Here is a 23,521-nt window from a genome sequence, read left to right on the forward strand (position 1 = left end):
AACCAGGTAGACCTACAGGGTGACCCCAAACCCTCTGTCCCACTTCCTGAGCCCACAGAAAGGCTCCCATTTTGGTGTCTCCCCAAAGGACTGGAAGGAGGTGCTGCAGGCACTGGAGCAAAAAAGTTCCATCCCTGTCTCCTCTGCTCCCCCAAATCACTCAACAGTGAGAAAGCCAAACCCCAAATATCACTATCTCTTTTCCCTGGCCGCCTAGAAGGGGCTGCCAGGGAGGAAGGCAGGCCAGGGCACCCCTGCCACAGGGCAGCTCAACACCTGGGAATTCTCCTTGTGGCTTCCCCCACCATCCAGAGCTGCACTACGTCTCATCCTTGTGACAGAAAGCAGATTTTCATCTTCCCACCCATGTGTGGCTCATGCAGGAGAGACCACACCTGAGCCAGAACACCAGGTGACCATGCACATTTAAATTCTACACACACACAGGGCAAAGATATCCATCCATGCATATCCCAGGAATCCTGTCCCTTCATGTACGGGAGATCTCCTGGGCAAGAACACGGGAGGGCCAAAATGTGCAAAGGACAACCACAGAACAGCCACCAGTGCTGAATGAGAACATCTTATGCCATGTTGAAGCACATGCCAGATCCACTCACTCTTCACCCTCCTGCAGAGATCTAATTAAAATGAGAAGCTGCTGTTTGTGGCTGGTGGATCAGCCCCTGCCAGCCATGCTATTCCATGCTGGGCATGGACTTTGGTGACAAATGCTATCTAACCAGCTGAGCTGGCTTTCAGAAATACGGTTTTTCACTTTTTTGGGGTTGTTTTGTTCACAGCTTTGCTCCACTGGTAGAATTCTGCCAGGCTCCTTGGCAAATCACTCACACCACAGTCAGGGCGCACCACATTCAGAGGGTTTTCACTGGAGTTCAATCTAATTGCTAGCATTTATCACTTTAATAGCCTAATGAAGGTGAGATGTAATTAGAAAGGGTGTCAATTGGAATATGGAGTTTGTTTTACAATTACCTATACAGTGGGTAACCACTGGCACAGAACAGTGCAGTTTATAAAGCTGGTAATATGTGGCATAAATGTTCATCACTGGGTGACTTAAAGTGACCTAAAGCCACGTTCTGTAATTGCTGCCTTTCTTCCTAAGCGCTTGAAACAAACACGGGAAGGGTGAACTCCTCCCGAGGCAGCTTTTCCAGCCAATGAAGATGGTTTATGTCCATGAAACTGAGCCCATATAACTGTCATCTCATCATCATTCCCACTTGCAGAGTGATCAGCAGTGATTTTGCTTGAGTGAGTTTTGTCTGTGTAAGCAAGCTCAAATGAATGCAACAATCATAAGAACTCCCAGCAGGGGCATTACCACTGGCAAAAAAAAAATAAAAAAATAAGGCTCCGAAAAGCTCCAGAAGCAGAAGCACACATAAAAAGGTTTCTCATCACATGCACAAAAAAAAAAAAAAAAAAAAAAGGTAAAAATTCACTAAGAATAATAAGCAATTAAATAAGTTATTTTTCTCTCTGCTTTACTCCAGATTGTAAGTGTTTGGGTAAAGTGAGTTTTATGCATTTGGCAGGATGGCTGATCCTTGTTTAAGGCAGAATATCTTAAGGCAGAAGAACACTTCTCCTGGGTAAGAATCTCCTGCTGCTAAATAGAGACCAGGGTTTGTTGCTTGATGGATATTGTGCGGTAATGACAGCCGATGGTGCTGTTAGCAGACAGCTTCATGCTGAATGGGAGACCTTAGAGTCACACAGAGAGCTGGGCCTCCCAAGCCCAACAACCACAGTAAAAAGTATGATTCTCCTTAAAGAGCTAATCTTGTTTCTGAATAAGAAAACGCAGTTTTAATTTGTATAATCTCTCGAGGGCTGGTCAGGTTACTGGAAGAGTGATTACTTCTGGGAAACAAGCCCTTCCTTCTCTGCAGAACCAAAATGCAGACTTTGGTACTCACCTAATATCATGAGTGTACCCTAGTCCCAGCAGCTTTTTCCAGGTGTTACAGCTGTGGGATTAACAAATAACCTGCCGCACTGCCACCCCTCTGACATTATCTCAAGCGGATTTTAATTTAGGGCAGAAGACTGACAAAGAGCAATGTTGAAAAATTTACCTTAAAAAGTCAGAAACGGCAAAGATGTGGCCTGGAGGTGTAACAATTTGTGCTGTGGCCAGCCCTGCTGCAAGGTGAAAACAGAGGGTCTCATGCCTGCCTGTGAGATGTTCCATCTGGTTCATCCTGACAGGGATTCCTGGGGTCTTACAAACCCACAAGTGCCTCTGCACATGCAGCAGGGGTTAAGGCGGGGGTAGATTCCCAAACCACTCCAAGATGACACTCCTGTCATTAGTCCACCATTTAACATTTTCACCAGATGATAGGAAGCACTCAGATCTTCCAGAAACATCACCCCAATAGCTACAAACTGAATCCCTTTCTGCATGAGGTGACCAGCTACAGTGATTTTGAAGAGTGTGGTCACACCCTCATCAGTCTGCCTCCTGACACACAGTCCCAGCCTGGTCTTCATTTCCTAAACAATGTGCCTATCATCTCCAGGTGGCACTTATTGTCATGATGGCATATAAATTGAGTTTATGAAGCTCCTTAAAATTCAGGTTGAGACTTTATTCTGTATTTCCTGTACTTCGCGTAGCCATTTGAAGCTACAGAAAAAGGACATAAAAAAGAAGAATTTCAGAGAGGCACCATTTTGCAGGTCACCTTGCATGGTTTTAGGTGCCTTGACAAAGAAGAGGCAATAGCTCAGATACTCCCTTTCCTGTGGTCAGGTGAGCACAGCTTCTTGATATTACATGGACACCCCAGACATCAGCACAGGGTGCCCCAACAGGTGGGATCCTGCTGTAATGTGGAGGCCATATGATGACAGTGATAGCTCAGAGAAAGTGATGCTCCTAATTGCAGCAATTAAACAGTAATGACATAATTAATGCAAAAATTATGCATGGCTCGAATCCAAGCTATTGCAGCGCTAGAGGTATTCATCACACCTAGATGAAAATCATTCCTGTGGAGATGGTATCATATCTGCTTTTATGATTTGATCAGGGATAATGGTTATGGGGAATTCAGGGAACAGCGACAGCAGTAGAAGCAGCTGATGGGAATTGCAATGAAACACAAAAGGACTTTAAATTTGAATGGACAAATTGAACACTGAAGGTGAAAAGAACTGAAAAAGTCTTGTTACAGCAAGACCCTGCAGATCCATGCCCCAGACCAAAAGATATCTCACAGAGAGAGATGCAAAGACTAGCTTCAGTAGCCAATAATTTTCAAATGGACATCTGGTATTTCCCTTTCCAAGTGCAAGACAATAATGAGGAACTGAAAAGTCAACTGGTTCATTTTTCTTTTGAAAAAGCAACTTTTGATGAAGCATAGGCTTAAAGATCAGCATTGACTCTGCATAATCTACATCCTCCATTTCTAGTCTAGTACATTCATAAATCCCTAATCTGAGAAATTAAATAATTTAAAGTGACATGAAATGTGAAGGAATTTCTGTAATATTGCTTAAACCTCAGAAATCAGGTATTCCCAGATAGCTGATAAAAATAGGTGAAAAAATTTGTCTGATGTATTTGCTCCATCCCTGACTCAGCTCTCAGTTTATTCTGCAGTTTGGCTTCTAAATTTTGAAAATTCACTTTGTCATATTTCAAGGTATCTTCCAACAGGGCCATTCGGAGGACACGTTAAAAATATTGCTGATAAGGCCCCATAAAGTGCAAAGAAAATATCTTTTTGGTGATGTTCAAAGCCAGTTGTGGCAGCCCACAGTCACATCACTCAGATGGCTGTGCCCAGGAACTCGTTCCCACATTTAGGCCAGAAGACAATTCCTGTGATTGCTGTCTGACTCTGCAGCAAGAGCTGAATTGCAAAACCTAAGAGTTCTTTGGCCATGCTGCAGGCTGAGAGCATTGTATGTTTGTTGGTCCAGAAATACTCTGGATTTAGCAAAGTTGGACTGAAAACATGGCCAGCCCCAAGCCTTTCCCATAAATCCAGCTTGAAATATTACTACATTAAGTGGTAGTTTACTTGAACTGTATTATTTATGCTTCCATACTGGGTATCTTAATGTGGCGATAAATAAAACCAAAACGTTCACTGTGTGTTACCAGACACTTAACTGATTGATCTCCATATGGACAAAGGCATTGGGATCCAGGAAAAGGGCAGGACTGACCAATCTCTGAGCTGGAAGTACACAGTGTGTATCAGAAAGCAGAGCTGCTTTCACAGGGTTTTGTACTCCGACCTGTAAGCGTCCACTTTTAACCAATCCTTCTGTGCTGAACCCAGAATTCTTTTCTCTGGTTTCTTTCTCTTCTTCCTTCACTGGAGTGAAGTCACCAGGGAGTTTTGAGAGTCAAAATTAGCATATGGTGTACACCTTTGTCCTGCAGTAGCTTCAAACACTTTGGTTTATTAGTCTGTAGCTAAACACAGAAAGCCCCGAGGTCCAGTAAAGCAGACTGTGTATTTGTGTTCAGGCAATACAACGTACTGGCCATTTGGCTTTATGAACATACCTTGTTTGGTGTCTAAGGAGGAGTGATGGTTTTCCATTTAGACTGTGGAGTCTACTGCTTAATAATAAATACACTCCTGACATTGTTAAATGATAGCCTGCTTCTAATAAACCCCATGCTGATCCCTGTGTTGGTTAGAGTGGGTAATTCATCTTCCTGGGCTGTTAAAACTTTAGCTGAGATTATAGAGACGACATGAATCAGACACGATCAGCATGTCCCCTGCTGGTTTGCTCATTTTCTCCCCATAACAAAGTGCTGGCTAGTTTTCTCTTCACACTGCAGATCTTGTTATTGGTTGATTTTATTATTAATTGCTCCTAAGGCTTGGGAGGCACATCCATAAGGGATCCACATGCTCTACAGCAAAACACAACCCGGTACTTTCATGCTCACACTTCTCCCAGGCTACTTGATATCAAGTTGTAATCCTTTTGTGTTACTGAGTAGAGCCTGCAGCCACACTCTGAATACACAAGAATGAACTGAGAGCTCCAATTTTTCTCTTGATTTGCTACCAGAAAGAAAGAGGGGGGGAAAAAGTAGAAGAAAGAAAAAAAATCTTATTATCCTCAAATCTAATTACAGCCTCAATAGCTCCTGAGGATTTGGCTTCATGAAGTGGTTCATAAAACCTTCCTTATCATTATGCCCACTAATACCCTTTGGTCTCATGCACTGATAAGGGCTCGTGTGAGTAATTCTAAATTAGCTGATAACATGCCAACAACCGAATGACACTCCAGGCTGTCCTAGAAAGAGCAGCCTCCAAGGAACAACATGTGGCTGCCTGAACAGATCTGGCTTCTCGCTTCGTGGGGTCCCACCAGAGGTAACTGAGCTCCCCTGGCTGTGCTGGGACTGGCATCGGGTCCCCAGGAGCAGGAATGGCACACCAGGAAGGGAAGGTGCCACACAACCAGGGGAGAGCAGCACACCACTGCAGATCCTCCCTGGAGAGAGGGCTCCTGGGGCCCAGCACAGCCCTGCACTCCTGAGCACACAGGACACCTGATCCAGCAAGCAGAGCTCCTAACTCACCACTGCCTCACATTAAGGCAGCTCAGGACCGACCTTTTCAGTCACAGGCTGGATAGCAGACAATCTCTTCCCGCACGTCCACCCACCCACGGCTGCTGCCATCATTATTTGCCACAAAAAGTTGAATTCAGGTTAAGAACGTGTTCTTTTTCTTTCCCCAGTCCAGTAACTCCTTACAAAATCCAGCTGAGGCACCAGATTTTTCCTTTCCCTTCTGAGTGCTTGTGTTCTCAGGCACCTTTTGACAAGTGCCATTAATTATTGTGATCCATAAACACAGCACCTTTCATTTCCACAGCTACATGCAGCCAAACCAACAGAAGATTTGCTTCCTGCCATCAAAGGCAACAAGCCCAGCTGTGAACATCATCCTGTTCCCTGAAGAACAACCAGTGCTCACCCCAGGCTTGGTCAGCCACAGTCTTTTCCCCTGTAGTCTCATGGACAGCCTGAGTTGGCATCACTTGCTAGGAATCCATCTGCTCCTGTTTGGGGAAACTTCTCAGTGTTCCTGAGCCAACCTGACACTTGTGCTGAGGGAAAATGGCAATGCAGGACCCACAAAACAGACCCAGTCTTCCAACTGGAGCTGACAACCTTTTGCTTAGGGAAGAGAAGGGATGGCTCCAGCCCAGGGTTGGACTGCAAATCCACCTGTATGTTCAACACCACTGTAGCTTCCCAAGCCCTGATACTTCTTAGATACCCTACAAATTAGATGCTCCAGTACACATCAGGGATAACTATTACAAAAGACCAAGAGACTGGGAGAAGGGAAAGAGGAAAAAGTGGTGGGTTTGTTGTGTTTGGGTTTTTTCCCCTCACTGCTTTTCCCTTTAAAGCATACTGTTTTGCTTTCTATAGGCTGGCTACCACACTACCTAAACAAACAGGAACCAACTGAGGAACAGACTGGAAGGACTGAATCAGACAGAAGATACAAGGCACCAAATCTATTCAGAAAGACAAGAAAGCCACATAGGTGACCTTCCACAGCCACTACTTACTAGGTAGCAGCACAGGTAGCACCTTACAGACCAGCTTCCAGATAGATGGGCTTTAGATCAATGGAAGCAGCTCAATATCTTATTTACAAGGCCAGTCCCTCAAAGTAGATAAAGCTGCCGCACTTGCCCTGGTTATATGCTCAGTGTTAACACCACCAGGCCTCCCTATTCTCTGTAATATGATAGGGAAATATGATACACCTGTCCTGAATTAGAGGAGATAGGTTTATCTCATTTCAGCGCTAACTCACGGATGGGTAGAGATCAGATCAGCTGTAAGAAATTATTTTTATTGTGCGACTTGTTACTCGCAGTAGGGTGAAAACATCTTCAGAGGTGATCTCCTGCACTCTGAGGAATATCTTCTTATCTCTAATGCAGTTTATACAAACCAAATTGTTTTTTGCTTCAAACAGCTTTCCATAGAAGAAAATCAATTTCAAGATGCAATGTATGCGATCCTTCACGCTAAGGATCCATTGCAAACATACCAATGCATACTCTGGCCATGCACAGCTGCAGAGCAATGCCTGTTATCAACACATGGGATGTGTTCAAATCAAGGTTTCACATCCAGGGCACTGACATGCCACTCTAACAGTTCCATTAACAAAGGTGAAAGTATCGTGTGACCAGACAAGCAAATTTTTTTAACCCCTACAGTGTTCTTGGGCAGCCATTTCAAGCACTGGATCAGTTATCAGTCAAAATAAATCCCCCCTGAAAGTGCAGGGTGTCGACCTGAGATCCACCCAGGCTCTCTGCACCCCTGGGTGCAGGTGTTTTCATGCTCAAAGTTTGATTTGCCCTTGGTTACTCCCCAGCCTCACACCTCCACATCTTGTGAATCCATCCACCTTGCCCTGCATCAGTTCGTGTCAGGCAGTGCTTCCCACCACTGCCAAACCTCCAGGGAACCTCCTTTTCACCTTGCCTTCTGCACAGACACCCCCTTCCCCCCAGATCACCTTCCCAAGGATTAGTAAGGAGTTGATAGCAGCCTCAGTATGAGAAGTGCCCTCTCCCAACATAGCTTCTTCTTTTTCTGGTGAGATGACCATTGCTCCACATCCTTTTTGTCAGTGGCCTCAAGCAGCTGGAGTCCAGTAAAATTTGTAAAAGCCATCAAAATTGTGTGGGTGTAGGCCAAAAGGGTCAGAGCTGGTGTAAGTAATACCCCTGGATCTGGTTGTGACTACACATAGGCTTTGGGTCTGACTGCATTTAGAGAAAACAATCATCCCTGCTACACAACATAGGCTGGATGTCCATGGGGATGACCCAGGAATTGTCAGCAGGATCAGAATTCATGAAAACTGATCAAAGTGCTTGTAACACTGATTCTCGTGAAAACATTTCAAATGCCAGAGGACCATTACAGCACCTCCAATTAGAAGAGGCTCACACAACTGCTCCAAAGCTGTGGAAAGGAGGCAGGGTTTTCCTCTGTCTGCTGCAGAGACACAAACACGTGGATCATCAGGTGTCTCCATGACCAGAGTTAGTTAGGATCACAAAGAGCATATTTAACACCTAACACAAGCACAGCTTGGGCCACAGGAAAGTGAAGAGCCTTGTGTTCATTCAGAAAACTGTAGACTGGGGGGACTTTGTTCAGGGGCTGTGTTATAAACTTGTCCCCATGGTGCAACTCTAAGTCACTATGGCTCTTAAAAATAACCCTAAACACATTTCTACTGACTTACAGACTCCCAAGCCTTTCACCCTGGGAACAGTCCTAATTTCACAATATCATTCTTTTATTACATCTATCAGATTACAATACATGCTTTCAGTGCTCCTTCTCCTTTTTTTCCCCTCTTTGATTAGTTGGATGGCTGGTTGGTTTTACAACTGAATTTAACCCTGTGCAGCAGCAATACCTTGTCTGGATGCTTTTTCATGTAAATCACAGGAAAATGAGACATCACTCATTGCGATAGACAGTTGATAGATAATTATTACTCGAGTGCTTATGCAAAACCCAGCCTTGGAACCCAGTCATGGCTTCTTTTGTACATCACACAGAACCAGTCTGCATTTCCAAGCAGGATCAGAGAAAACAAAACAGCCCCCAGCACCACAAAAGGAGCATTCTTACCTGTAAATTTATGTGTTGCTTTTTGTCAGCTTTGCACTAAAATGCAGCTCCATTCAAAACTCAGACTCTGTTGGAGAGGCAGCAGCTTGCAACAGGTTCCTACAGGGTTCTGAAGGCACCTCCAGTGAGAAACAGAACAGTGGGCATTGGGAAGACATCCATAAATCTGGAAAAATGCCACTGGATTTCAGATGTAAATCTCAGTGTAAGCCATACCAGGCTTCCTTTAACTCTCCAGCCATCTAAAGCAGCTACACATTAAAACTGGTGCTGGACTGATCACTCAAAATTAATTTAGCCAGAACATTAATGAGCAGCAGAAGTTTCTTCTGTTGCTTGTGTGAAACCTGCTTGACTTTGCTTCTATTACAACTTCTACAAACAATGCTAGCACACAGCTTTTCACAGAAGCTTTTAAAACCTGAAATGTGAGCAGTGTAGATCATACTGCAGAGCTGTGATCAGAGATTGAGACAAGAGGAACACCAGCCTGCTTGGCCTAGGGCACTGGCGTGGGCTGACCCTGTCTGGCAGCTCAGCCCCTACTCCTCCCTCCCTCCCTCCCTGCCCAACAGGATAGGAGAAAGAACCTGAAGGGCAAAAGTGAGAGAAACTTGTGAGTCAAGATAAAGACAGTCATGAAGGAAAATGAAATTAAACAACCCCAAAACCAACCAAGTGATGCAAAGGCAGTCACCACTTGCAGCCTGACGCCCACACAGGTCAAGACCTCCTGTGGCAGAACAGTTTTACCTCTCAGTGTCACATCATGGTATCAGATGTGTCCTTGGTCAGTCTGGGGGAGCTGTCCCAGCTGTGCCCCCTCCCAGTCCTCTCCCCCAGCCCCAGCCTGCTCACAGGGCAGCAGAGTGAGAGATGAAGAAGGCCATGGCACTGTGCAGGCACAGCAATAACTAAAACACTGGTGTGTATTATCAACACTGTTTCGGTCACCAGTGTAAACCACAGGACCTTACAGGCTGTTATGAAGAAAATGAACTCCATCTGAACCAGACACTGTACAGGCAGATAAAAAGGGTCCATGGAGGCTGCCAGCCCAGTACTGCTGGTGTTGCATGCAACAAAAACTAATCCTTGGGCTTTTTCTCACTTCAAAACACTCAGTCTTCATTAAAAGTTGGGGAAACTGTGGCAGGGAAATGAAGAAAGCTATCACAAGCCACTCCTAGAAGCAGAAGGGATTAGCACTCAGGGCTTGTCTTGAACCACCACCAGTTCTCCAGTCTTCATCCACCAGCCCCATTTTGCTGCTGCATTACTGGATTAATTACTGGACTAATTTGAAACAAAGATGTCTGAATTCAGTTTCCACCTCTTTACCACTAAGTCTCCACCTTGTCATGTTGTAACCTGAAGTTCTGTGCACAGATGATTTGTGGTGTTGTTACCTTATGGTACTGCACTGGTACAGAAAGATGACCACAAGACACCCAGAAATCACATAAGCAGCAACATAAGGACTGCAAGACGTCCCCAGCCCAACTAAAACCAGTCAGATTTTTTCTCATTGGAACATGGATCTCCTTCAAGAGGGAGGGTAAGTGCTTTTTTTTTTACTTCTTCTGAAGTGTTTTGGTGTTGTGTTTTTTTTTTTTTTGGATAGCCTTAGTGGGCTCTTTAAAAGCCAGTTCTAGCCTTGAGTTTCCTGCTCTGAATCTAATTTTCAAGGCACCTGGAGATCATAAAGGCTGTCACAAAGCTCAACAGCCAGGATTAGAATCATATTTTCTACTTTATCTTATGTTCTTTCAAGTCAGTGCAAAATGTTACCAAAAAGCATTACAACCAAATGATGCTGGGGCTTAAGAAGCATTGGTATGGGAGCCCATCTAAATCCCAATCAGTCACATTGTACCTGTTCACAGCATGATAATAATTTGTCTAGGCATTGAAAAAACACAAAGCAAGAAAAGTTAATCTGTTTTCAGTGTATTTTAATAAATGAAACAAACCTGAAGGTACGAGTTGGATTTCAGCAGCAAGTTAACCTTTTCCTTGACATGATGCGAGGTCTCTCTGCAGGGGTGTTAAGCAGATTTGCTAAATGCCATACTGGGGCTAACTCTGGAGATTGCCAGACCATTGCCAGCTTTATATAAAGCTCCCCAGGAGTCAGGCTGATACTTTCAGGCTTCTCTGAAAACACTGCTGATCCATAGGGATAATCTCATTTCCTGGACCATGAAATAAGCTGGAGCCTAAGGGTTACAGCTGATGGCTGTGTGAGACAAAATCACCGGCTTGACAAGTGCTGCTGTTCCCCAGGTCTGTGAGGTATGTGCTGGCTTTTGGGCCTGCAAGAGACTTAGCTGAAGTTGGTTGCTGCTCTCTGGTAAGGGACACCATGCCTGATGCTCCCCTCTCCACTTCCTGCCCCCCACTGTCCCCACACACGTTCACAGTGATCGCTAAGCACATGCTTTGGAACAGAGGGGCTTGCTCTAGCATTTGTGTTTCCCAAAAGACAAGAGAGCTGCAAAGCTGGTCAAACAATTCCTTCTTAGAACACATCCCTGCAGGTCCCATGGGTCCATGTGCCTAAGCACACACACATATGTACTGAGGTAGCTGTTTCTGCTAAGGCAAAGAGCAGTTTAGAGAGCTTTGGCTGTCAGGAGAACAGAGATTTTCAGCTTTGGTTTGGTTTGTTTGGAAAACAGTAAAGCTAGATAGGCCTGAGGTCCTGCCCAAAGTGTACCTGCCAGGTGCTGACCTTCAAAACCCATGCCAAGTTGTTCAGCAATTTAAATTTTCAGAATCCAATCGCCAGCTGCTGGGCAGTCCCAGGCTGCAGGCACAGTACAGGTGTGAACCTGTTAAGCTTCAAGCTCTTGGGAGCTGCTTTCCCTTGTAAACACTAGACAGGGAATTACTACCCCTTGCCGGTCATCACCGTTGTGAAAAGTAGATGTGGATGTCCCTGTTCAATTAAAAACAAGCCCAAGGTCACCGCCCTCCTTTGTGAAATGGGTCCATTCCATTTGAAGTGCTCCCCTTTGTTTCCTGCAGAGTGGTGGCACAGAAACAACGCCACCTCCCACCATGAAATGACAGCTCTCCAGCCCTTTTGTAACAGAAGCCCTTGAGGCTGGCACCAAGGGAGCCTGATGAGGTCAGTAATCACTGCAGCACATGAAAAGCATTTTGCACCGTGACCTTTTGCACATAAAGAGCTATACTGGTTCTGCTTCTAAAGCCGGGAAGATTTATACACATGGCTTTCTCCCGGCACTGAGGGAGGAGAAACTGAGGCAGTAAAATCCTGAAAGCCAGCAATTTATTCAAGAAGGGATGCTGAGAGCACTTGAAGACTTAAAGCTTATGGTATTTTACCTGCAGTTTGCAGCACAGGAAACAAAGGATAGGATTTTCACTGAATCCTAGCATTTTTAGACAGAAACGGTGTATTTTTTTTCCAAGTCACATTGACAGTCCTGTGAATGTTCTCTTTGACAGTCTTTACTACAGGAGAGCTGTGTGCACAGCTCCTGGTGATGCACAGCCTGTTACCTGGGGCAGTAGTGACAGCTGCCCTGAAAGACAGGCTGGACCTTCCAGTCTTCTAGTCCTATGACCCCTCCTGAGGTTGTCTGTCCTACTCTCCTCAGGCAGTCACCTCACTCCCACACAGTGGCAGCACCTGATACGATCTCTGGTAAAAGACTTATCTCCAAAAGCTGAGGAAATAATTTTTGCCTGGTCTGACTATGCCAAGTGACTTTGAGAGAGAGTTACATCGTGGCCCAGGCTGCCCTGCTCGCAGGTATGAATGGGGAATCCCAAACCTTTCCTTCAGTACATTGTGGGCTACAAGGTAACTGGGAAACAAACACAGGTAATAACCCTTTTCCTTTCTTGGAGCAGTCTCTAATTTAATTAAAAATTAAACCTTCACCATTCCATCAGTAGCAGCACTTTATGGGAGTCCCTTCATCTGTAGTTTGGAAATTGGGAAACAGAAATATGACACAATTACCTTCAATTACCAAAAATATTACTTTTATGGAAGAAAAGTGAAAATATTTAAATTAGTCCAGATCTGAAGCAGAGAAGTGAGAGACCCATAGCAGAATTTTAGGGGAGTTTTCAGCAACCCACGGCCTTCAGAGAGGAGAAATAATCACGTTACTGCCTTTCCTCACAGCTTGAGAGAAATTTATATCCTTTAATCTCACGCAGTGAATCCTCTGTTTGCTTGGGCTTTGGAGATGCAACAAGCACCGTGTGCAGTTAGCGCAGAGTAGGATTCCCCCATCACTCGCCGTTCTGATCCACAGCCATCAAGGATTGCTCTGCCTCTGTATACACAACACGGACATGGATCACGTACCAATTCAAATGTGCAACACAGCTCCACCCACGCTGTCTGCAGAAGACAGAAACATCCACAGCAAAGTGCAAAAATAGTTCAGTGTCTTCCACTTGATCTCCGGCGATGTTTCTGAGCATCCCTTGGTGCATCCCACCTTGTGCACCCACCTCGACCCCCAAGAACTACTGAGATGCTTGTTTTGCTCAGCCCAAGTCTCCTTTAGGCATTGAAGGCTCTTCTACCCGTGTTTCCAGGGAGATTAACCAATGCTGTGCATGCTGAAGTTCTGTACAGCCCATTGCAGGAGCCCAGGTGCCCCTCTAAAACATTTCAAACTTGTTTTTCTGCCATCCCTCCTCCTTGATCATCACCAGGCCAACACCAGCTGCGTGCCTGGCGGTCAACACCCGCTGCTTCACCTGGAGTGCCGTGTCCCATTTTTATTGGAATGATTCTCCTCCTGTCCCACAAAGCACAGGGACCCCCAATGGTTTGGATTTGAACCCCATCTGGTGCATCTCAGCCGTCCCTTCCGTGCACATCCCGCAGCAGGTCAAGACATGACCATGTCCCAGCGCTGGCTCATGGCTGTGCTCTCACAGGGGTTGATGACGAGCTCTTTAATGCTCTCGTTCGTGTCCCCGATGGTCTCCGTGTCCAAGCAGAAGCGTGAAGCTATGTGTTCAATGTGTGACCCGACCTTGCCCCAGCGCTGAGGGGAGACACACGACAGAACAAACGGGTGAGCAAGCTTCCTCCCCACCATGCTTTTACTGCACTGTTCCAGCATCCAGAGGACAGCTGTCATCAAGCCCTTGTGGGCTGATGCTGTCAAGAACAAGGTCCCCCAAACCCACACCAAGCGGAGGACACGCTGAGCATTTTTCCCCATCAGAAACACACTTATTTAATTTGGCCTCTGCCTGGCTTCAGGAAGATAATATATTACTAACAGCTTTTTCCCCAGGTCACTGGTTCAAATGCCAGCTCAGTGATTAACTGCAGGGAAATGTTAGCATCTGCTGCCTGACTGGCAGCCCATGTGAACTAAATTGCCAGTTTGGGTTTGACTTCTGCATTGAAGTATCCAGATCACCACCCTCACTAATAGACATCCTTATCAACACACTCATTTAAGAGGCAAAGGGCTGAACAGGCCAGAGTCTGTACTCCCAAATTGACTGTGCTACCCAGATGAAGTCAGAGCACAGGCCATTTAATGTGCAATAATACTGTGATGAAAGAAACGGAACTTCAAAGAAAATCTGGGATCAGTGAAAAGGGCTCACCTGCTTATTGTCACCTTCTTTACAAGGTGACAGCAGCACCTGGGAACCAGGGAAGAGGGTGTACACAGACAAACACAGCTGCTGCTGGCGGACATGGTGGTTGTATGTGTACGTCCATTCCTGCACAGAGGAAGAAAAAGAAAGGTGGTGAGAGAGCAGTGTTGATTCTTGCTATTCTTTTACCTGGAAAACAAACACTTTGGCTTGGATCCTGCCCCTTACAAAATCAAGCACAAACCTCAATGACTTCAAGAGGCATCAGGAGAAGTCACTGGGATGTTTCAAGCCTCCCCAAAACTGCAGTTGTCATTGAGGGACTTCAGGTACCAAAGAAAATGTCTACAAAAGCTGCAGGAAGAACATGTTTCATGAGACAAAAGATTCCATAGCCAGAACTGGCCTGTGCTTGGAGAACAAAAGGATGGGAATAAAGCAGAAGAGAGGCAGGAACACTAATAACCGCACAATGTGCAATTCTATTTTTTCAGGAAGAGCAGCAGAGATGCTTTGCAGCTGTCAGTGGGGGACAAGAGGTGATACATGGCAAATGTCTGCAACTCCTGGGGTTCTGTTCTGAAGTATCACAAAAATAAGAGGTAAAGCTCTGCTTTCTATCAAGGCAGTGGGACCAGATTTCAAAGGTTTGCTGTACTGGTTTGCTGTAACCATTGCTACTCCCACTGGGATGTCTAGGAGGTTTTTTTCTTTCGCTGCTCCTATATGTTCACCAGCTTTTTATCAGCCTCTCAGCCCCAGAAATAAACTTTGGGGGAGCAGAGACTTTTTGTCATGTAATGATTACCAAACTATAGGAGATCTCTGGGATTACCATCTTTTTCACCAATGGATGTTTTTGGGAGAAAGAGGAGCAGCTGACAGTTTGATGAGGATCTCATGTTAAATGTGCTGGACAAAGCACAGACACACTGCTTAGCCCAAGAGCGTTTCACAGAAGTTTACTCCAGCATTAATTCCAGCTGAACATTTTCTATCACCTACCTGTGCTCATATTACCCAAGAGCACCTCCTGAGAGGATCCCAGCCAAGGGATATCTGTCTCCCTGTTACTCGTGTGTGTGCACAGACAAGAGCTGGTTTGGCTGATGGAAAACCACAAACCACACTTTACATAACCCTGGAGAGGGTCTTCTGGAACAGGTGTTTTGCTTGTAGCTTTATGTGAGCATCAACTTTGAAATTAGAAAGAGCGGGGCTGGAAGAGTCTTCTGAGGGATCCCAGCCAGGGTGCAAAGCAGGATCCACTCCTGCTCTGTGAATGGCTCTGAGCAGCAGCAGTGGGAGCAGATGGAAAACAGGTCTTTGAGCCCTGTCAGGGCAGGTGAGCAGGGCTGGAGGACCAACAGCAGCCTGGCTTCACTATCAGAGTGCAATAACCCTGCCAGACACAGCAAGGCCAGGGAGCTAAGGAGTTCCCACAAGAGACCCCAGGAGCCACGGCAGATGCTTTGACAGGGTACTGGCTACGAAAACTCTGAACCTGCTGTAAAAGAAAAGGTGCAAAGAGGAAGCAGAACAGTTGGGAGCTCAGCTATGGAGGAGTCAGAGCTCTGTGACAAGTGATGTGAGCAGCAGTGTTGGCAGTGGGGGGAAAGGCGGTGCTCAAACATATGGCTGTGAGGCTGGGACTGGAAAAATGGGGCTCCTGGGAGACTTCAACCCTTTCTGAGTGCTGGAGGGGAATATGAAGAATGGCTGCCCTGCTCTCAGAGCTGGGATGCCTGCAGCTCGCCTGACTTTGAATGGTGGAGGTTTTGGGTTGCATTAGCATGAGTTATTAGAGCAGGGAAATGCTCCCAGTCCTTTGGTATTTGTCACTGTCAGCAGCTCTAACTTCTCTCCTCAACTTCAAAACAGACAGCTATAGGCATTTAACTCCTGGGAATACAAATCCCACTTTCATTCAGGTTCTTAGCCACCTGGAAGGGAAAACACGCTTTTGCACAGCAGACCCAGCACCACAAGGACTTCACACTGATTCTCATACTCTGTGCTTCTCAGCTCTCTATTCCCCACCAGCTCATGGAAATCAAACCTGGCTTTCTGAACAGCCTGCCCACAGGCTCCTCAGCAAGAGCTGCCCAGGATCTGGGTACATAACAAGCATTCATTTCCAAAGCCATAATCCACACACCCAAAGGGCCTTCTGGCAACTAATTTTGTCATATGAGCAGGGTTTACCTGATCCTACAGTGAACACGTTCCAGACATCCCAACCATGCACGCTGTCAGCTGCTGTGTAAACCACCAGCCTGGGAAATCAGGTGCCAAATTAGTCCAGCATCTGTGAAGAACCAAACCCTACGGGGCAAGCTTCAACATCTGTTCTTGGCACCCACGCTGCGACAAGCTGCTTTGAAAACCTGCTTTACATTTTTAACCAATTGTTTGTCATTTTAGTTCAGGATAGGGCTGAAGCTGCACCCATGAGACTCCTCAGCAGCAGCCAGTTAATCCTGTAACTTGTGTATACGTTGAATTGTCCAACTAACTCAGGCCATGGGACTTTTTTGTTTGTTTGTTTGGACATCTTAACCTTCTTGCTTCACTGAGATTATCTCATGGAAGACTGCTCCTACCAGAGGTTCTCCATGATTTTTTTTACAGACCGGGCTATGTTCAAACCTTCACAATATTCACATCCTCTCATCAAGGCAGGGCCATCCTCTCATCCTCAGTGGACCACGGGATAGGAAGGGTGGTAGCAACCATTTTCCCTAAGCTGCTGTTCATCATAAGAAGTGAGGGCTCCAGAGCTGGATGTCTGCATCAGTTCCACAGCTGACACTGGATCCTACCCTCCTGCCCCCAGGCTGTCCTTCCACTGCCTTTATCTCAGCTGACAGATTTTCACACAGCTCATCTATCTCGGCAGAATGGCTTTTTATGGAAGCCAGTCCTGTTGAAAATGTTTTATCCAGCTCTAATCATGTCTTCTTCCCTTTCAGCCCTAGATGAAAGCCGAAGAAAATTATGCAGAAAATGAAGAAATTTGAAGGGGGAGGAGGAGGGAAGTCAGTTGAACACCACAGAATCCATGAAGGACTTTGAGTTAAAATACATGCCCATAGCCACACAAATTTTTACCTTACCCCTTCTCTTCTCTTATTTTTATGAGCTGGGATTAATTTATTTTTTTTTCCCATGAGGAACTACTTTATCTCCTAAACCCTGACACACTGACATGGCCAGCACAGCAATAACAGCAGCAGAGCTTTGCACCACAGAGGTTGTGGTGGATGGAGCAGCCCATGGTACTCCTAAGGAGCCCTGCAAGGAGCTAGCATGGCTTCAGGGCTGCAGATTTGCCTGAGAAGATGCCATCAGGTTTAGAGCTGACCCAGAACCAAAGAAAAACGGATATATGAGGTAAAACTGACATCAAGATTTCTTGTCTTTTTGAAGGCAAAGGTGGAGGGGTGGTGGAGCCAGGAAGAAGAGGGTGGGCTTGGAGAAGAGAGCTACCAGCGGCACAGCACAACCAGCAACCCCCTTCCTTCAAAGCCTCAGGTAACACCAACCCCCTCATCTGAGACTTTGTGACTGTTTCTCAAGGCTTTAGCATCATCTGAGCCGGCACCTGTCACTGTTACTCAGCATTACTGTGAACTGAGGAAATTATTCTCAAGAGTGACCTTTGGCTTGGCATAGCCTGGCTCGCAGATGGAGCAAGGAGCCCCTCAGCCCGGGAAGGAGCAGTCCCATGGAGCCCAGCGTTCCGTGACAGCGAGGCCTCTGCTGCCGAGCAAGAGGTCAGCCGTACCCTAAAGCAGGGGCAGTAGCTAGAGAGAAGTGTTTCTCAAGAAGGTGGAACAATCTAATTATCCAATTATCTTCTTAAAATCTCAGGGAAGGACTTCCCAAGGCATGCAACTACGTGAGTGACCTAAGGACACCAAGGTGCTGCCCTCATCAAAGACCCTGGGATACAACTGGCACTTCCACACATCTCAGGAGAGGGAAAACCAAGCACACGAGGTGCCCAGGACAGCCTGGATGCAGAGATGACACTACTGCTCACTCAGCCTGGCTCCCACAACTCCAGCCAGCCTACAGCTGGGGCAGGTCATGGCCATGGAGGAGAAGAACGAAGGCTTTTGAGGGGAGGAAGGTGAGAAGAGAGTGTTTATGGCTGAGATGTCTCAGGAGAGTCACTTAATTTGGATAGATGCTAAATGGTCTCCCAAAAAAGTGAAGATCTAGTCAGCACACAGAGGACCTCAAGCCAATGGGGATGAGCATCCAAGCCATGCCAGGAAGATCATCACACTGCCTTTCCTTCCCAAGAAGAGTCTAAGTCATGCCACTCAAATGCAATGGCAGCCACTCAGCTGCAAAGCCCAGGTATTTCGGGGTGCAGACCCAGGAAATGGATACCACAGCCTTCTCCCTGTTTCCTCACTTGTCTAAAAAGATGCCTGAGCTTTACATTCCTCTTGCAGCAACTGCTTACACATGTGTTATATCCAGGTCAAAGCATCTTCAGATTTTTTTATCTGAAGTATGTCAGGTTTCCTGAAGCTGCTAATGACTTAAATAAATCCCAGTCAGATGTCTTTTCCAAACTCTATGAACTAATACCAACTGACACTTGGTTTGAAAAAAGAAACCAAACTACTCACATCTTCATTAGACAGATGAGGACAAAATTACGATCAATTATTTTCCCTCAGATGAATTTCTTTCATGAAAAACTAAATCAATCTGTTCACTTAGCAAATGAGACTCAACAAGGCATGGAGTGCCAAGTCTCCAGTGGGCAGGAGCACAGGCAGAGCCTGCTGTGCCCTGGGGATGGGCACTGCACAAACATCTCTGTCTGTCACTGTCTCAGGAGCCCCCAGACAGCAACCCTGGGGTCCTCAACCACCTCAAGATCCCTCTGAGAGCCACCTCAAGGGACAGATCCCACCCTGACTGCTGCCAGGCCTTCTGGAAGGGAAAGGGCCAAGCGGATTCCCAGAATGAGAAGACAGAGCTCTCTTACACAAAGATGAGGGGTCTTCTTGTGCCTCAGTGCCCCTTTCAGTAATTCAGGACCAATACCAGACACCATCAGGGAGGTTTTCTGAGACCTGTTAAAGGTGTAGGTCTGATTTCACCACTGAGTACCCTCAGTTTACCCAAACTATGGATGTAGCCAAAGGTCTCACAACACCCTTTCCCTACAGGTAGAAAAACCTAAAATAAAGAGCAATTGATTGCCATCTGACAGCTCCTGCACCTCTCTCCTCAAACCATGACAGCTCAGATCTTCTCACACCCAGTCCCAAGACTTCATGCATGTAATGCTGGTAAAGGGCTGGGGCAGCCCAGCAGGGAGACAGCTACAGAAAGGCAATCAAAGCAACCAAATTACTGCTACTATAATAGTGATAATAAATAATTTGGGCAGACAGGATATTTCCACGGTACTTACTGAATGCCAAGAAAGCACAGCTTTGATTAAGCTAGGCCTGTTTTTCACAAAACAAAGCTTAGGGTAAACAAGACGTGACTCCAGTATGTTAAAAGTGAAGATTATTGCTCTATTCTGGTATATCAAATGCAAACCAAGGACTGCACATAATCAATTCTACACAGTCTGGTGACTGTAACACCCATGTCATCCACAAGTTCAGGTGATCTTGTGGCAATTGAATCATTAAAATTTAAGTTTCTATTCACAGTAAAAGTTTAAATCCCCTGCTTTAATCTGAACTATTCTCCATGGGTACGAGTAACAAAGAACTATCCTAGAAAGACAGAGAAAGATAAAAAGGAAAGGCTTTTCTCTACTCCTGCTGTGTACTGAGTGCATCCATTCTGCAATCTGTTTGTAATGCATTTTTCTGTTCCTTTACAGAGTTAGTCTTGGATGTGCACAAGAAATGGAGCTGCCATCCAGTGGGAAGTGTTGACCTATTGCAAACTGCTGCAGAACCAGAACAGGAAGATGAAAAGTTTGTGGTGTGAAAAATTCCAAAAATTTACTGCACAGAAATGTCAAAACAAAATGTGTTTGGTGGGAATGAAACGGTCCAACTTGTTGGCATGACATTTCTCATTTTAAAATACCACATCAAATTGGCATTTCAGAAACACCAATACCATTTCATTTTGAAACACTAACTTGCAGCAGCATTTTTCATTCTGATTTTCCCAGACTTTTTTTAAAAACAGACAATTCATTGGAAGTTGCTATTGTCATTAGAACACTTTTCCTTTCTTCTGAAGAGCTAGCCCTGAAAAACATGATGACCTGCTCTCATCAGCTTGCTTTCTTTGCTGTTTGTGTGAAAAGTCCATATAGCAGTGGAAGAAAGAAAAACAATTCTGGAACATGGAAACCAGTGAAACCTTAAAAAGTGTTACTGTGTGGCACTTGCAATTATATTAACTACATTTTCTGAAATGACTAATATTCAAGTAGTCATTGTTGATTTTGCCATGCTGTGAAACAGATATTAATTTCCTGCCTACAGACAGGCACACAACTGCATTTGAAAGAGATGCACATAATGACATGCTTTGTTTGCACACACAAATCACAGATATTTTAAGCAGTCTGCCCAAGCTGGGCCTTTTATATGCACAGCTACCTGGTTTGAATGTGTAACCATGAGGGTTAAGGATGTGCAGTGAGTGGAAGTAAGCACACCACACCATTTCCTACTGAATTATTTCATGGCAACCACAGAAAAGCAAGGGATTGTTATCCTCCCTGTTTTCTAGATGGGAACACAGAACTTACTGACATGCCCCAAAATCACAAAAGGAGCCTGAAGCAAAGGTGAGTTTTGAAGCTGTGTGTATCTTCAGGGTCTTGCTCCAGAAACTCTGCTGCAAGGCACATGTGCGTGCTCTTGGCTCTAACATCTCCTAGGCTGTGCTTTTGAGAACATCAATTCATACAGCTTTTCCTCATCTCAACAGGACTGAAAAAACTGAGATCATCCTCATTAAATTCTCACTAGTTTAATGTGCAATCCAATACTGAGAGAATGCAGACTATGAAGTTACAAATGCCACTGTGACTCAGTCCATTTTGAGATCAAAAAGGCTAAGAGATGAGAGGGAGTTATAATTCTCTTTGCCTTTGATCTGTGCAGATGAGCAGCACGTGGTGTTCCCGGGCAGCTGGAAGAGCTCAGCATAGGTTCCCACACAGATGAGTGGGACACACTGTCCTGTGGCTCCTGCACCAATCCCTGCTGCTGCCCAGGGCCTCCACCAGGGTCAGGTGGAGCTGCCAGGGTTTAACGACATGCTGCCTAATGAAAGACACTGGTAGAATGGCTAAATCCTCCGACAGAGCTTTAGCAACCTTAAGAAATCATCTTGAAGCTGCCCCCATGGCTTCTTCCCATCCAGCATCATGGGGATACACAACACATCTTACCTGTGCCTTTGGTACTGCGCCCTTGCTGCTGTTACAAGGATTTAAGCTCAGGATGGGGAGCTCTTGGTCTTCAGACTTGTGTGATTCCAGGCAGCTCTGCCTTTGCCTGATTATCCCAGTCTGATAGAGCGACTCCTCGGGAATCCTGTGGGAACAGCGTGAAAACAACATCGTACTGCCCCATGCACAGGGAGGCTCAGTGGGGTAAAGGTTGCACCTTTCCACCTTCAGAAAAGTTGGGGTGGCAAGATCTACCACAATACTGGAGCACTGAGAGCAGCACGTGGACAAGGATGCTGCAGAAGCAGAGCTCAGAGATGGATGGCTGACCTTTATAAGGGGAAAAAATAAATAACTGCACAAGGCAAACAGAGGAACCAGGAGTAGGCTGTGAGCAGGCTGAAGGTCAGTCTTCAGCTTACAGGAGAGGGGAACTTTATAACAAACTGTCACAGAGCCCTGGCATTGCCCGTGAATGCTGTGCAATGCCACATATGGAAAAAAAAAAAAAAAAAAAAAAAAAAAAAAGGTAAGAAAATGGCTATAAATCATCATTTTCACACAGTGATTCTGCACTCAGCTATTGCACCAGCAGGTCCCTGAAGGTATCTCTAGAACTTTACCATCCTTTCTGAGGATGGCTCCTGATAGGGACCAGGGGAATGAATGCAATGGTTTCTGGAGTAAATTGGTAACTAAAAGATATCTGTGCAAAAGCAATAATATTTAGCAAAGCACTGGGCTAGAGGCCAGGCAGAACGATCTGAATACAGGTCATAAAATCCTAGAATGAATGGTTTCACAGCAGAGAAGCTTTGAGTGCCACAGTAGTGTGAAAGGACTGGAAATTGGGTGCTTGTTTAGTAAGCAGGAATCATTAAGTACCGAAACACCCTGGCAGAGGCTATGGCGGATTTTCTGCCTTGGGATATTTTTTTAAGGAAAACTCTCTTATTTCCCTACACAACCTGTTCCACAGCATGGGCAGGAGGACACCTAATGAACTCCCCAAAGCAAATGGGAGTAACTGGTGCTTTGTCCCTCACCAGCCCGGAAGCAAAGAGCTTAGAGGAAGCAGATATCATAGAACATCCTGAGCTAGAAGGGACCTCCAAGGATCTCCAAAGCCCTGCAGTTTGTCACACTGTGAGCAAGCTGCGTTTAAAGCCAGCACAAAATTCACTCTGCCCTTCTCTGAAGGCCGAGGGAGGGAGTGCCTACGTCTCTGGGGCATAAGAAAGCTCAGTGGGGTAGGAGGGAGGGGTGGAGCATCCCACTGGCCTGCTGGATGCAGGTGGAGATTGCAGATCCGTACCGAAGTTCGGGATAAACGTTCTCCAGGTACCACTTGAAGCTGTGACATTTCAACTTCTTCCGCAGCTCCACTCTGCTCTGGATGCTGTGGGAAGAAAATATCACAGAGATGCAATGGAAATGATGCAGGTGAGACCCCACACACCAAAAAGGGAGGCCAAGAGAAACCAATCAGAAATGCAAAGACAGCAAACACAAGAACATCAGCAGCTCTGGTTTCTCTCTGAATGAGCTTGAGTGATTGTTTTGATCTCTGTCTCTTTGGAGGTCTCACTTGGTAAAATGGCACGGTGACATATTGTCATTTTAACATGGAGTCTGGAGCTGAAAAGGTTAATGGAAGAGCACAGTAATTTAAAAGTGATTAGTAAAAAATATGTGCTGTCTACTATGTAATAATTCTTACCTGAATATATTAACATATTAGGAAATTAAAATATTCTACTTGCTATACTAAGTTACTTTTGGTTTACAGGACT

At 45.6% G+C, this 23,521-nt stretch overlaps 1 protein-coding gene across 1 annotated transcript in view; it reads right to left on the reverse strand.

The window, feature by feature from the left end:
* Positions 1 to 10,701: 10,701 nt before the first annotated feature.
* The window catches only part of GALNT14 (polypeptide N-acetylgalactosaminyltransferase 14), a 92,495-nt gene continuing 79,675 nt past the window's right edge, over positions 10,702 to 23,521 (reverse strand). The window contains exons 12-15 of the mRNA XM_005523277.3: positions 23,044 to 23,127; positions 21,729 to 21,873; positions 14,330 to 14,449; positions 10,702 to 13,752 (exon numbers count right to left, since the gene is read on the reverse strand). Coding sequence (XP_005523334.1) covers positions 13,594 to 13,752; positions 14,330 to 14,449; positions 21,729 to 21,873; positions 23,044 to 23,127 — 508 coding nt within the window. The 3' untranslated portion in view covers positions 10,702 to 13,593. The remainder of the gene's footprint in view (positions 13,753 to 14,329; positions 14,450 to 21,728; positions 21,874 to 23,043; positions 23,128 to 23,521) is intronic.

Source organism: Pseudopodoces humilis, chromosome 3, assembly GCF_049639895.1.
Source record: "Pseudopodoces humilis isolate 2021_Gansu_Grassland_sample_001 chromosome 3, ASM4963989v1, whole genome shotgun sequence".
In the NCBI taxonomy this organism is placed as follows: Eukaryota; Metazoa; Chordata; class Aves; order Passeriformes; family Paridae; genus Pseudopodoces; species Pseudopodoces humilis.